This window comes from Oncorhynchus gorbuscha, unplaced genomic scaffold, assembly GCF_021184085.1.
Source record: "Oncorhynchus gorbuscha isolate QuinsamMale2020 ecotype Even-year unplaced genomic scaffold, OgorEven_v1.0 Un_scaffold_874, whole genome shotgun sequence".
Taxonomy (NCBI): domain Eukaryota; kingdom Metazoa; phylum Chordata; class Actinopteri; order Salmoniformes; family Salmonidae; genus Oncorhynchus; species Oncorhynchus gorbuscha.
In genome coordinates this window covers 232,743-248,343 of record NW_025745857.1, presented here as the reverse complement: position 1 = coordinate 248,343, position 15,601 = coordinate 232,743, and the positions used below count along the sequence as shown (strand labels likewise).

The 15,601-nt window shown below is 41.6% G+C and overlaps 1 protein-coding gene and 1 long non-coding RNA gene across 3 annotated transcripts; one reads left to right on the top strand and one right to left on the bottom strand.

Moving 5' to 3' along the window:
* The first annotated feature begins 29 nt into the window (after positions 1 to 29).
* Positions 30 to 3,050, top strand: LOC124020671. Its single transcript, XR_006836128.1, has 3 exons — positions 30 to 206; positions 2,525 to 2,734; positions 2,868 to 3,050. It is a non-coding gene; the product is annotated as an uncharacterized LOC124020671 (long non-coding RNA).
* Positions 3,051 to 3,332: 282 nt separating this feature from the next.
* Positions 3,333 to 15,601, bottom strand: LOC124020680 (26S proteasome regulatory subunit 6B). Of its 2 annotated transcripts, none has more exons than XM_046335924.1 (10): positions 15,539 to 15,601; positions 14,685 to 14,783; positions 12,954 to 13,140; positions 10,308 to 10,454; positions 7,598 to 7,801; positions 7,258 to 7,425; positions 4,472 to 4,548; positions 4,138 to 4,306; positions 3,718 to 3,773; positions 3,333 to 3,522 (listed from the first exon to the last, which is right to left on the bottom strand). In XM_046335924.1, the coding sequence occupies exons 1-10, from the start codon at positions 15,572 to 15,574 to the stop codon at positions 3,409 to 3,411; spliced, it is 1,257 nt and encodes a 418-aa protein (XP_046191880.1). In that variant the 5' UTR covers positions 15,575 to 15,601; the 3' UTR covers positions 3,333 to 3,408. The 2 variants fall into 2 exon arrangements, with proteins under 2 accessions (XP_046191880.1, XP_046191881.1); XM_046335925.1 differs by lacking the exon at positions 15,539 to 15,601 and adding an exon at positions 14,928 to 14,948.

The window sequence follows — 15,601 nt, the reverse complement described above, 5'->3', positions numbered from 1 at the left end:
TCCTCGAACCTTTTCGTTCTGTATGCATGTCCTGATTTTCACCACGACTTGCTGTTTTGGTTTCACAATAATTCAATGAATGCACCGACAATACAATTGAATGGGGTAACGTTGGGTAGTACACAGTGACATAACGACCCTTTTGTGTTATGGGTTACTGAATATAGAACGAGAAAAAGACGATATGCTTGACTCGATGAGACATGGTAAATATCAATTACAGAAATTGTGTAATACAAATTACATTTGTTTATTTAGACCTACTACTGTATCTTTCGTACACGTTCTGAGCTGTGCTTTTATGTAGAAATGGTACTTTCAAATAAAATATAGATTTTATACCAAATGGCAGATGGGAGAAAATACTATTGTAATAGGTGTGTTCTAGATTCTAGAATGGTGCATCACTCATCTCTTAGTTGAAAATCAAGTGTAAACCAATTGTGGTCATAGCCAAAGTACTGACTTTTTGGCGTATTTCAACACAAAACATCTTATTTAAAAGGTAAGGAATCCACGCAATAGTTCAGTATTCTACGTTATGGGACTGGGTAGACTGGGTAGTTGTTAATTGTAGGTTAAATTACTGGTCCACTGGCAGGAGTTAAATAAAGGCAATGAAGTGGTTACCAAAATGAATAGCCTTTTCATGATCACTAACATATCTAAACTAAATATATTTCTATAATTTGACAAATAACTACATGCCACCTTAAGGTGATGGATTGATCCTCTGAAACTGTAGTTATGAACAAATAGTTATGGCCGTTAAGTGATCACACACACACTTGAATTTGGTTGTCCAAACCTTTCTTCAGAATGTCCAAGCTTCCACCTCTTCCTCAGTTCCATCCCGTGGAAGCCCCAGTCCACGTTGGATGCTGTAGTGTCAGCAATGTGGTGCAGTCTGTGCCCTGGTCAAAGTATGCTACCCAGTGGCGGATTTAGGTATGGGCGACATGGGCTGCCGCCCTGGGCGCTCATCTTGCCAGGGGAGGCACGGGCCGCACGCACAATTTTTGGGGGAATGGTGACATTTCACGTCAATGATTTCATGTCACTGTGGGTCAATTAACCTCGTCAACAAAACTAAGGAGATGATTGTGGACTTCAGGAAACAGCAGAGGGAACACTCTGTCCCTATCCACATCGATGGAACAGTAGTGGAGAGGGTAGTAAGTTTTAAGTTCCTCGGCGTACACTCACAAACTTCTACAGATGCACAATCAAGAGCATCCTGTCGGGCTGTATCACCGCCTGGTACGGCAACTGCTCCGCCCACAACCCTAAGGCTCTCCAGAGGGTAGTGAGGTCTGCACAACGCATCACCGGGGGCAAACTACCTGCCCTCCAGGACACCTACACCACCCGATCGATGTCACAGGAAGGCCATAAAGATCATCAAGGACAACAACCACCCGAGCCACTGCCTGTTCACCCCGCTATCATCCAGAAGGCGAGGTCAGTACAGGTGCATCAAAGCTGGGACCGTGACTGAAAAACAGCTTCTATCTCAAGGCCATCAGACTGTTAAACAGCCACCACTAACATTGAGTGGCTGCTGCCAACACACTGACTCAACTCCAGCCACTTTAATAATGGGAATTGATGGGAAATGATGTAAAATATATCACTAGTCACTTTAATAATGCTACCTAATATGTTTACATACCCTACATTATTCATCTCATATGTATACGTATATACTGTACTCTATATCATCTACTGCATCTTTATGTAATACATGTATCACTAGCCACTTTAACTATGCCACTTTATTTACATACTCATCTCATATGTATATACTGTACTCAATACCATCTACTGTATCTTGCCTATGCTGCTCTGTACCATCACTCATTCATACATCTCTATGTACATATTCTTTATCCCCTTACACTTGTGTCTATAAGGTAGTAGTTTTGAAATTGTTAGCTAGATTACTTGTTGGTTATTACTGCATTGTCGGAACTAGAAGCACAAGCATTTCGCTACACTCGCATTAACATCTGCTAACCATGTGTATGTGACAAATAAAATTTGATTTGAGTGAGCGCCCTGATTCTAGTTTGTGAGCTAGGCAGGCTAGAGGCCGTAGAGGCCGTTCTACAACATAAAAGTCTGAGATCCACAAAGTGGCACTTCTCATACAAATCATTTGATGAGCCTTTGAGTGATGATCTGAAGAAGCTGGAGGTAACATTTTTCAATGTCGTTGTTGATGCTGCAACCTCAGCCCTTCAGGACAGATTTTCCACATTGGAAAATGTGGGAGAGAAGTTGAGTGCTGTCAACCTTCCAAAGTCTCTCAAATGAGCTGACAGAACAAAGAGGCCCTTAGTATGACACTGCACTAATAAAGAACACTCAAACTTGAATGGCAGAGCTTGCACAGGAAATGAAGAACTTGACATCTTAGACAATGACCCTCCTTGAGCTGCTGATATTTATATACGAAAGAGATCTCTCAGAAACGTACCCAAATGTGTGGACTGCTCTCAGAATTGGTGTCTTATTCTTTCAGTGACCGTAGATGAAGCAGAGAGGAGCTGAAGGGGGGGATTCGCCCAGTGAGCCATACCAGCCAGAACCGCCACTGATGCTACCAAACCATGACTTGGGACCAATCTTCGCCAAGATGTCACAGGACCTGGAGTCTGTAACCATTGACCTCTACACCAACTACCTTGACCCAGTCACTGACCACCTGCCCATGTTTCCCATTAGGACACAAGTGGGTACTTTTCCAATTGATATACTGTATGAGGGGCCTTTTACTTTCTAAACCACAATCTTGCCCTTAATAGTTCATGTCCATCTCCAGAGAGCTTGACTAACAGAAAGTCTTTCTCCCCTTGTGGTGTAAGGCTGAACTTCAACCTGAGGCTGAACTGCTTTGAAACATGGGCAGACACAGAGGGGGAAAGAAGCTGCCATGTCTCCTCCAACGGAGGTGCCTTGACTATTCTTGGCGCTCTGCTCCTAGTCAGAGGCTCTATGACCAACAAGTCACTTTATCTATCAAATGTATGGCTACCACTGCAGATGACCCTGGGCATGTTAGTGTGTTTGTCTTGTTACATCACTAGACTTTAAACCAGTATATTTCAGTCCACATGAACAATAAAGACCAACTATGCATACTTTTCTTACATTTTTATGGAAAACTTCTTTAATCTTTTTTAGAGTACTGTTTAATCAGTGAGTACATTACAGGTACAAACTCTAGGCCATTATACAAGCTACAGTCAAGTAAAACATAAAGACACAGTCCATTCACTATGTGTGTGTGTTAGTCAGTCAGTCTGTGAAACCACAAATGGACACGGTAGTAGATAAACACACATAAATCACACAAAATTGTGTGAATGCCTTTTTATTTATTTTTTAGAGAGGGGGGGTTACTTTCTACTTGTAGAACTCATGCTCCTGCTCATCCTTCTTGATAACTGTCTTGTAGGCCTTCTCAAAGTCCTTGGCCAGGACAATGTACCTATTTTCACGGACTGCCAGCATGCCAGCCTGAGTGGGAGGAATGAAAGAATTATAACATTTAAAAGAGTGTTTCCAGTTCTCACACCGACAACAGGTGATATTTAGTTCTCTTTGGAACAAGAGTTAGTAAACACAATAACTTGTGACTCTGACATGGAGTCTTTTGGAGTAGTTTGACCCCCCATGGAAGACTTCCTCCCAACAGCACGGGGTCCCACTCACCTCCTGGCAGATAGAGTTGATGTCTGCTCCGGAGATCTTGTCTGGTCTGGCCACATCTACACACTAGTTAAGGACAACCGCAAACACATATGACACTGAACAATGTAGAGTTCTTTCGGTTACTTAGCAACCAAAGAAAGGTATGGGGAAGTGCATTAGACTTTACAAAGGCGGGATTCAGTTAGAGTACTAAAGTCATGGTTCATTTGACCTTTCATGAGACTATTCTTCCAGATCAGAGGGATAATCAAGGAGGTAAATATTTAATGAAAACTTACAAGCACACTCAATGAACTGGACACAGAATTTGTTCTGAGCAGGAAAAGATTGCATGATGCTGCTAGTACAATACACACCTGCACCCATTAAGACACACACACGTTATGAGAGACTGCTGTAAGTTGGGCATAATAAGGATACAGTCCTCCAGGTCCACCTCCTCAGAGAGGTTCATCTTGCTGGTGATGGTGGAGAAGACCAGGCGTTTCTGTCGGCGGTCAGGTAGGGGGAACTCAATCTTTCTGTCCAGACGTCCCGGACGCAGTAGGGCGGGGTCCAGGGTGTCGGCCCTGTTGGTGGCCATGATCACCTGACAAGAGAACAAAAAGGTGGGTCAGACATATTTTTTTTCAAAACATATTCTCAATGTGACACAAAGTTACAGGTTAGCTGCATTAATGGGACTACAACATACAATAAGCCCTGGAGACAACATGTCAGAGGCAAAGCCCATAGCGCTCTCACACTTTGCTACCTTGACGTTGACGGTCTGGTCAAAGCCGTCCATTTGGTTGAGAAGCTCCAGCAGAATCCTCTGCACCTCCCTGTCAGCTGTTTGGGAAGGAGATAATACAATCAGGGTTCAACCACACCAATAACTGCTTGGTCTTATTTTCAGTCCTAATAATCATTCCCAATCAAAATGATAAAGTCCACAACCAAGTTTGTCTCTATTGTGGATGTGTGTGTGAATCTGTTCACCTGGATGCTTTAAACAATGACATTTACTGAAATCTTTACAGGTAGTTCTGTTTTGTGGGCAACTTCCGATTCCCAACTCTAACCGGATGTTAACTGCAACTACCCTGTCCTTAACCTTATCCAACTCTATGGTGGTGGCAGTCAAAACAAATCACTTGGTCACAATTTTTTAATGTTATTTATTTCCCCAATGCTCTAGAGTCTGTTGACTCCATCTGGGCCAAAGAGAAACCATAGCCTAGCCAATACCCACAGCAACTAGGGGGCCTTTACAGAAACATGTTCCACCTGCTTAGTTGAGGCTGATTTGAACATTGTAGTTTTTCAATCAAACAATGTAAACAGCTAAAATGTGAGATCCAGGGTTCGTACAGACAGTAGCAAGTCAAATTCAAGGACTTTCAAGTACTTTTTCCAAGCACTAATATTTATTGTTAAGGACCATCGATTTGTAATAGTTCATATTACGTAGTTCGTAGTCGCCACCGGATGGCAATATATCACAACAAACTAAAAAAAACTACTTGGCTACCTTACAAGCTCTACTCAAAAACATTGTTTCACTACTTATTTACTACATACATAAGTCAGTACTGATGATTTTGTAATATGAGTAGTGATGAGCAGAGTGTTGGGAGATGTCTTATTGTCTTATTTTCATTCAATTTACATCTTAATGAAAAATTATAATATTTGTTTTTTTCCCCTTTTTCCCCCTTTCCAATGGGTAGTAATTACAGTCTTGTCTCATCGCTGAAACTCCCGTACGGACTCGGGAGAGGCGAAGGTCGAGAGCCATGCGTCCTCCGAAACACAACCCAACTTGCTTCTTGACACAACGCATATCCAACCCCGAACCCAGCCGCACCAATGTGTCGGAAGAAACACCGTACACCCGCACTGCACCCGTGACGGGCCGGGCGCAGTGCTCTGTTGCAGCCGGCCGCGACTGGGAGGTCCATGGGGCGACGCACAATTGGCCCAGCGTCATCCGGGTTAGGAAGGGATATCCTTGTCTCATTGCGCACTAGCGACTCCTGTGGCAAGCTCCTGTAGCCTAACCACATTGCGGATGGCCAATTGTGCATCGCCCCATGGACCTCCCAGTCGCGGCCGGCTGCAACAGAGCCTGGGCTCGAACCCAGAGTCTCCGGTGGCACTGCGATGCAGTGCCTTAGACCACTGCTCCACCCGGGAGTCCCATAATGAATGTTTTTAATTGAGCCATTCTACTAGTTAATAGCTACGAAAAAGCGTCCTGCTTCTGACTGGCAGCTTTCGTGTCGCAGGGCGTGTGGGCTGTGTCAGAAAAACGGCACGTAAACGGCCAATAGAACGGCAGGAGCACGGATGCCACTTGATAAAGCGGAATATCGCGTGCCCCCTGTGAATGAGATGGGCAAAAAAAGCTCTGGAGGTTGTAGCAGAGAGTCATACAACGTAGAACTGTCACCAGCGCAAGATACAGCGTTGTGACTTCCCCCTTCATGTGGCTCTTCAGGGTCGATTTACCCGTGCTCGCAATGTCAAAGTCTGGCGCATTTTTTGCGCCTTACATGGCATGGCGTCGGTTGGTTGGGTCCAGTGATGTAGTGGTTTAAAAAGGTGAACAAAAATATAAAACGCAATATAAAGTGTTGGTCCCATGTTCCATTAGCTGAAATAAAAGATCCCAGAAATGTTCCATATGCACAAAAGGCAGGATTTGAATTAACATTTTCCCTGCATTTTAGCCATCGAAGTGATGGCTGTAGTTCAGTACCTGTCTGGATAATTGGCAGTGTATATGGAATGAGGAAGCGCCCCTGGCAACCAAGCGAGAAACACATGAGGAAATAAAACTCTGTAGTCTGCCTGGAAATTATTTTGTCAAGACACAAAACTATTTTTCATAAACACATTTGATCATCATCTGTTCTCCTCTCCTCTCCTATCAATATATATATATATATATATATATATATATATTAACCCCCCTTTTCTCCCAAATTTTGATCCCCAACGGGCTCGGAAGACGAAGGTCGAGTCATGCGTCCTCCGAAACATAACCCGCTAAACTGCGCTTCTTAACACCTGCCCGCTTAACCCAGCTGCACCAATGTGTCAGACGATATACCGTTCAACTGACTCCCGAGGTCAGCCTGCAGTAACCCAGCCGGCCACAAGGAGTCACTAGAGCACGATGAGACAAGTAAAGCCCCCCTGTCAAACCCTCCCCTAACCCAGACAACGCTGGGACAATTGTGCGCAGCCCTATTGGGACTCCCGATCACGGGCGGTTGTGCGCTACTCAGGAGGCCCTCTCCTCTCATTTTCATTTAAGTGCCAACTTGAGAAAACGTCACATTTTCAAGGTATTCCAGTACTTGAATGTCAGTACTTTAAGCACCTTGAGAACCCTGAAGAACACAGGTAGAAACATTTGATAACAGAAATGCCAATCTGTAAATCTGCTCTATTCTGCTTGTCTTATTGGATTTGGTTGCTATGTGCAATGCTAGTGATTAGCCAATGACCAGTCCATTCCATAGCCTATTCTGTGCAGCTAATTCTAAATACCTCCAGTCTGTGCATCAAAACGCTTGGTAGCGATGGCATCGATCTCATCAATGAAGATGATGGCGGGGGCGTTTTCCTTGGCCAGCCGGAAGACGTCACGCACCATGCGGGGGCCCTCACCCAGGTACTTCTGCACAAACTCAGAGCCTACCACACGGATGAACGCCGCTGAGAGAGAAAGCGACAGAGAAAGAGACCAAGATATCAAATGCATTGGTCAATAACCAAATACTGATATGGTAACATGACAATTATTTGCAACAAAAAAATGACAACATAGCCTAATCATGTTAGCACCAGTGCATCCTATAGATAACGGTGAACATGGTGAATGGCCTACCTGTAGTGTGGTGAGCCACAGCCTTGGCCAGCATGGTCTTCCCACAGCCAGGAGGCCCATACATCAGAACCCCCCTGGGCGGGTCAATGCCAATCTGTTTGTAGAGTTCAAAGTGTGTGAGTGGAAGCTCCACTGCTTCCCTCACTTCCTGCTTCTGGATATCCATCCCTCCGATGTCAGCATACATCACATCCGGCTTTTGGTCTGCAAGGAGAGATACAGGAAAATAACGCATATAACATAAGAGGAGAGGAGCTGCACTACAAGTGATAAGGTATAAAAACGAGTAGAATATGCATGCAATGTATGTAAGCACGCATGAATGAATGATTTTTCCACTCACAACTGTGCAATATATATGGGTCAAAGACGTGTAAATTTGGTGTCCGAAAGCCATTAATTTAACATAAAAATATATTGATCAATATAATATTAAATCACTCTTACCCTTCTTTTCATCCAGAAATATTTGTGTTGCAAACTATTACAATAAGGGAGTTATTGAGCTCTAAAGTGTCCTTCAGTGCAACTATCCAGGTTAAAATTTGAATGATGAGTTTTTAAAATGTAGAAATTCATCCTAAAAAAATATAAATGAACACCCATGGCATAACTGTTAGTGTTTGCAACAATATATAGAATAATGGGCGACAATACTGTGTCTAAAAAATATTTTAAACCGAGAAAACTTTAGTCCGAACATTTGCACTTCATCAATGTCATAAAGTAGAACAAAGGCAAAAAGCCATTTTAAAACGTATAACATGGTAATTGTGTGACATCACAAAGAAGACGCTCTATCAATGTGATGAGGTGAGTAAATGGCAGAATTATTTTATGATTTCACCTTTTCACCCTCTAGTAACCTTTGTAACAAAAACGCATGCCCTTCAGTACAACACAGAAAACTTACTTTTAATGTTATTTTATAAAAAGCTATATTAAATATAAAAAGTAAGAATAATCTTTATAAGTCAAGGTCATTAATTTATATAGGTTGCCAAAGAACTGCCTGTTATATATGTTTGTATGAAATCTGTCCTTCAGTATCCCACTTTTGTCCTTCAGCACAACAAAAGTTTCATGTTACATCACTCGTTGAATGACAGTAGCTTTGTTATCCCATGTTTTCACGAGTTTATTATGCAATTCATATTTACTTGTATGAATACTGATTATAATTTTAAACAATTGTATGGCATTAAGGTATTTCAAGGCATAGATGCAGTTATCTACTAAGGAGAGGGCTTCACGGCACAGACAAAATATTAGCGCAGAACCAGAAAGACTAGCCAGAAAAAAAGCAAGGTATTGTTTCCATGCTGTCGTCAGCAACAGAATAGGATATAAAGCTGAGTGGATAACACTTAACATTAAGTTGCACTATTACACTGTAGTTAATGTTTAATTGCACTGTTAATAAGGTATAACTGATGGATTATATTAGTTAATATAATATTACACACAATTATGGATAAAAAATGAATTATATTAGTTAATAGCTGCTTCACATTGGAGACTTTATGAAAAATTGAGACTGTACAAGTTTGATGGCCATTTTATGTAGCTATGTCTGTAGTCATCTTGAAATTGCATTTATGTACCTGCATTGAAGCGAAATGTACCAGTTATAGTGTAACAATGTATAATGAAAACATTAACCATGTAATAATCATGTAATAATGCAAATTAACAATGTAAAGTTTTGCCACAGGCTCAAATTATAGTGAAGTGATTATTAACATAAGCAATGAAATAATAACAAAACATGTTTGAGAGAGAAAGGGAAGGGAGTTGATTTAACGTTTAAACTTGGATTAAGTGTCATCATTGTATAGCCTACTATTAATAGGCCACTAATAACTTTTAATGGATGTGAATCTTATTCTGTGCCAGTGTCATAACTATTACATTTTCCAGCTATCAGAGAAGGATGTCAACCCTGATCATCCACCGATCCATACAATGACAAAATCTGAAAAATGGAGATTAAATTTTAAGCAAAACCATTTTTTGTGCAATGTTTATGCAATGTTTTCTAATTAATGCTCTGTTTGAAATATTCAATGCTGATTTAATCCTAAATTAAATCAATTAAACTGTACCTCATGTGCCAATTAAACTATGCTGCATAGTAAAGCCCATGTTCTTTATCTGTGTGGCGTATGGGTCATTTCTCTCTCTAGTATGGAAGCGATCTAAATTCAGCTAGCCTGCACATTTTAAACATCTTATCCTGTCTTTTTATGCAGTTTTATAACTTAAATTATTGCTCAAGGAATCACATTTTATCAATATTTGTGGGCCGTAGCGATGTGTTCAGGGTAACAAAATATTGTCATACAGTCTAACATCAGTATTTTATATTAAAATACAATAACTTTGTTTTGTTGACTCAGTTATATTTCTGCCAGTCGAAGCAGAAATGTTGTGATTATGAAAAAAATATATATTTTTATTTAAACACTTAGTGTTATTCTAAAATACATTTTACTAGGGTACAGTCATATGAATCACAAAAAATAAATGAGCTTTATTCTTGAATATAACTTCTATAAGGGCATAGGTGACACGCCAATGAACGTACAAAAGCCTTTTAGGGAATTGTAATTGATGTTTTATTTTTTGCTACTTTGAAAACCTTGTACGTCTTTGACCCATAATACAAAAGGGATAGGCATACCAGGGGTAGAATAGTGTGTATGTGTACCTGATGTGAGCATCATGATGCTGCTGTCAGCCTCTGGGGGGAGCACGTCCACCAGGGCATTGCTGTGCTTGTGCAGGGCCACCGACGCATTGGGCTTCAGCAGCTCTCTGTCGATGGTGCTTAGGATACGCACATAGTAGTTTGAGCCTGAGTCAAGGAGAAAAGGGGGTGGACAGAGACAGAGAAGGGGGTGGACAGAGACAGAGAAGGGGTGGACAGAGACAGAGAAGGGGGTGGACAGAGACAGAGAAGGGGGGACAGAGACAGAGAAGGGGGTGGACAGAGACAGAGGGGGTGGACAGAGACAGACAGAGGGGGGTGGACAGAGACAGAGAAGGGGTGGACAGAGACAGAGAAGGGGGTGGACAGAGACAGAGAAGGGGGTGGACAGAGACAGAGAAGGGGGTGGACAGAGACAGAGAAGGGGTGGACAGAGACAGAGAAGGGGGTGGACAGGACAGAGAAGGGGGTGGACAGAGACAGAGAAGGGGGTGGACAGAGACAGAGAAGGGGTGGACAGAGACAGAGAAGGGGGTGGACAGAGACAGAGAAGGGGGTGGACAGAGACAGAGAAGGGGGTGGACAGAGACAGAGAAGGGGGTGGACAGAGACAGAGAAGGGGGTGGACAGAGACAGAGAAGGGGGTGGACAGAGACAGAGAAGGGGTGGACAGAGACAGGAAGGGGGTGGACAGAGACAGAGAAGGGGAGACAGAGAAGGGGTGGAGACAGAGACAGAGACAGAGAAGGGGTGGACAGGACAGAGACAGAGACAGAGAAGGGGGTGGACAGAGACAGAGAAGGGGGTGGCACAGGGAAAGAGAGGGGGAAATGTCATTAGTGAATATTAGAGGCAAATGTTCAGCATCACAGTAAGATAAGGCATTGGTGTTACTGTGTAAAATATAGGTGCTTATGGGTGTGTGACTATTAGAGAATGACCGATAAGGATTTTTTTAGGGGTCAAAGTAGTCCGATATTTTAGGCAGATATACAATATAACATTTCCCAAGGACAGCCATGTATGCAATAACTCATCAATATTAAAACCGAACAATACATTTGACTTAGTTATTACCAAACGAAATAACAATGGTCACTTTATTTGAATGGTAAATATCTTGATAAACTGGGTAAATGAAGATGTCATAGGCATACTCACAATACAGGTGAATCCATATTCAATAGGAGTGTGTGCATGCATTGAGTTATTGAGCTTGTTTTGGCTGATCAATGGAGTCTATGGCGCTACAGATGACAATCTGTTAGTCCTTCATTTTGGACTAATAGTATATTAGCCAATTGATCAACATTTGTACAGGAGCATCACTCTAGTATGTCACACCTGTATGGAATGACATCATATAGGCACTGATGTTCGTTTGAGAATATAAAATATCTATATAACACAAATGAGTCCAACGTAATGTTATGATTTGTGAACCAGGATGTTTACGAAACTAGTATTTTATGTCATTTTCCGGTACCGGGAGAAAATATTCTCTCAACAACTCAGCTGCAAGGACAAAATTTTAAACATCTCAATTGGCTATTCCAGCTATCTGTCAAGAAAGAAATGGGTGGGTTAGAACTTGATTCTACATTCAGATAGAGCAAGGTTGCAACTTCGCTCCCTTTAACATCTCTCCATCGCTCACATCACTTGCTGTTTACTGATACTACGATAAATACAATGAACAAAATATAAAACGCAACATGTAAAGTGTTGGTTCCATGTTTCATGAGATTAAATAAAAGATCCCAGAAAGTTATTTCTCTCAAATGTATGCACAAATTTGTTTATATCCCTGTTAGTGATCATTTATCTTTAGCCAAGATAAAGCCATCTACCTGACAGGTGTGGCATAACAAGAAGCTGATTAAACAGCATGATCATTACACAGGTTCACCTTGTGCTGGGGACAATAAAAGGCAACTAAAATGTGCAGTTTTGTCACAACACAATGTCACAGATGTCTCAAGTTGAGGGAGCGGGCAATTGGCATGCTGACTGCAGGAATGTCCACAAGAGCTGTTTCCAGATCATTTTATGTTAATTTCTCAACCATAAGCCACATTGAATGCCATTTTTGAGAATTTGGCAGTATGTCCAACCGGCGTCACAACCGCAAACCCTGTGTAACCACGCCAAGCCTAGGACCTCCTTCACCTGCGGGATTGTCTGAGACCGGCCAACCGGATAGCTGATGAAACTGTGGGCTTACACAACCAAAGAATTTCTGCACAAACTGTCAACTAACCGTATAAGGGAAGCGCATCTGCAATTTTGTTCACTGTGTCAATTCATCAGTTTCTCAATACTGCACCTTTCTGTTGGAGAATGAGCTAGCTTGCTCCTGCTGCTGATTTTCCCAGCTAGACATTCATCGGCATTGTGCAGTGCTCGTGGCTCAGGTTGTGAGTGGCGGCTGGCATAGCAGCAGAATTGCTAGGCAGAGGGACAATCAGCAAAGCCGATAGAGAAGGGCAGATAGACTAGAAGAGACTAGAAAACTAGAGACTAGAAAAGGGCCAATAATCGGACCGATATCGACTTGGATTCAAGTCTCCAGTCTCTGGATCCAACAACCAGAGGCTTACCTACACAATCTATGTGAGGACAGACAAAAGTGTAAAAATACTGTACCTGTGGTGGAGCCCACGATGGCTGTGTTTTGGTCCACAGCCTCCAGGAACTGGCCGATGACCAAGGGGATACTCTGTATCCTCTTCACCTCCTCCTGGGCGTGGAGGAACTCCTTCTTCAGGTTCTTCTGTTCATCTTTGATGTATTCCTCCTGCACCTCCAGAAACTCTAGCTCCTGCTGCAGCTTCTACAATAGTAAAGGGGAGATTGGAAATGGTGTCATGGAGAATTAATGTTTATTGATTAATCATAGTGATCATATTACTCTAGTGCTAGCCTCCCTACAATGGCTTACTGTTATGGCTAGGGCTGATTTCAAGGTTTTACTGCTAACCTACAAAGCATTACATGGGCTTGCTCCTACCCATCTTCCAGATTTGGCCCCCAAAAAAATATTATTTAAACTGTCAAATCATTGCTAGACAACAGTTTAAGTCTGGCCATATATTTAAGTCAAAAATAACTTGGCCACATTCACCGTCTTCTCGGTAAGCAACTCCAGTGTAGATTTGGCCTTGTGTTTTAGGTTATTGTCCTGCTGAAAGTTGAATTCATCTCCCAGTGTCTGGTGGAAAATATATTGAACCAGGTTTTCCTCTAGGATTTTGCCTGTGCTTAGCTTCATTACATTTCTTTTTTTGTCCTGAAACATCCCCAGTCCTTCACTATTACATAAATACCCATAACATGATGCAGCCACCAATATACTTGAAAATACAGACGGGTACTGTGTTGTATTCAGGAAAAAGTTAATTGATTTGCCACATTTTTTGCAGTATTACTTCAGTGCCTTGTTGTAAACAGGATGCCGCTTTGGAATATTTTTTATTCTGTACAGGCTCTCGTTTTCGCTCTGTCAATTAGGCTAATATTGCTGAGTAATAACACCATTGTTGATCCATCCTCAGTTCTCCTATCACAGCCATTAAACTCTGAAACTGTTTTAATGTCACCATTAGGCTCATGGTGAAATCCCTGAGCTGTTTCCTTCCGACAACTGAGTTAGGAAGGACGCCTGTAACTTCGTAGTCGCTCGGTGTATTGATGCACCATCAAAAGTGTAATTAATAACTTCACCATGCTCAAAGGGGTATTCAATGTCCGCTTTTTTTTTTAAAGTCAGTTTTCAATGTTTGTTTAAAAAAATTAATTTAAAAACCTACCGATATCTGCCTTCTGTGCAAGTCATTGTAAATTCTCTCTGGTCTTTGTGGTTGAATCCGTGTTTGAAATTCACTGCTCAACTGAGGGACCTTACAGATAATTGTGTGTGGCGTACAGAGATGAGGTAGTCATTCAGAATTCATGTTAAACACTATTATTGCACAGAGAGTGAGTCCATGCAACTTATTTAGCACATTTTTACTTCAGAGCTTATTTAGGCTTGCCATACAAAGGGGTTGAATACTTGACTCAGTACATTTCAGCATTTCATTTTGAATTAATTTGTTTAAAAATAGAAAAATATAATTCCACTTTGACATTCTTAGGTATTGGGTGTAGGCCAGAGACAAAAAAAAATCCATTAAAATTCAGGGTGTAACAACAAATTGTGGAAATAGTCCAGGGGTGTGAATACTTTCTCTAGGCAGCGTAATAGTTCACATCTTTAGTGATTGAAGAAATCACAGAAAGGGCCTGTATGATTTATATTGCATTTCTCGTGGTGCTGAAAGAAATTAGATCTCAACAGTCAAGCATAGACACACAGAAGCTGTTCACAGTACAGACCTTGTATCTGCTGTAAAGGTCTTCAAGATCTTCTGGTTCTGGGGCCAGGAAAGAAAGCCCAGTCTGGGGTCGTGAGTTCAGCATGGCAGGCACTTCGTCCTGTGTAGACACAAGACAACACAAACATTTACACAAATTCTACGTTGAGAGCATACCCCCAAATCTGTGAAAACTCTATAGCTAATGTTACTAACGTTGGCAAACTGTTTGTTGTGTTGCTAGCTAGCTAGTTAATTTACTTGCCTAATGCTGGGTGAGTGATGACCGACAGAAAATGTGAGAGACGCGGATTGGAAGACATTTCAATCCACGATTGTTTCAGTGCTGTTCCGTAACGGATAAGTACGTTACTGCGGTAGGTGTCTTGGCTAATAATTCATAAATCATTCAACATTAGGCTCAGTCATATGCAATTTAATTTATCGCGCTAGCTAATTAAGCTAGCTCGCTAACGTTACATTCGGTTGTTTTCTGACTTGTAAACTAACTTCACTATCTAACCTTACCTGTCGGCCGTTTACTTATTTTGTTTACGTTGTAGCTTGAAGCGTACCAATACTACCTCCACAACATAAATAGCTACGTAGCCACACCAAAATACAAACGTTTAGCTAACTAGCTAAAGTTGCCTAGCTTGCCAGTTGCGATAGCATGTTAGCTTACATGACAGAGCATTTACAGTGCCGTGAATAAATTGGCACGTTTAGTTGGATGACGTACGATTTAAATGTATTCAAATAAGACTTTGGACTAAAGATAGTACATTTTAAGTTGTCTATACTTTTTAAAGCTTTGTATAATCAAAAACAACGATGAAACGGCGTGAAAATGTACACGGTCAAAATGAATCATACCTGAACTTTTTCAACAGTTACTCCAATGTCCTCCATGTTGAATTCCTTATCATGTGACGTTCT

Coding starts and splice junctions, on each gene's coding strand:
- LOC124020680 (XM_046335924.1), bottom strand. CDS start 15,574: ATGGAGGACATTGGAGTAACTGTTGAAAAAGTTCAG. Junction 10,455..12,953: donor CATCGTGGGCTCCACCACAG/GTACAGTATTTT, acceptor TCCTTGACTCAG/GCTCAAACTACTATGTGCGT. Junction 3,774..4,137: donor GGAGGTGGACCTGGAGGACT/GTATCCTTATTA, acceptor ACTAGTGTGTAG/ATGTGGCCAGACCAGACAAG.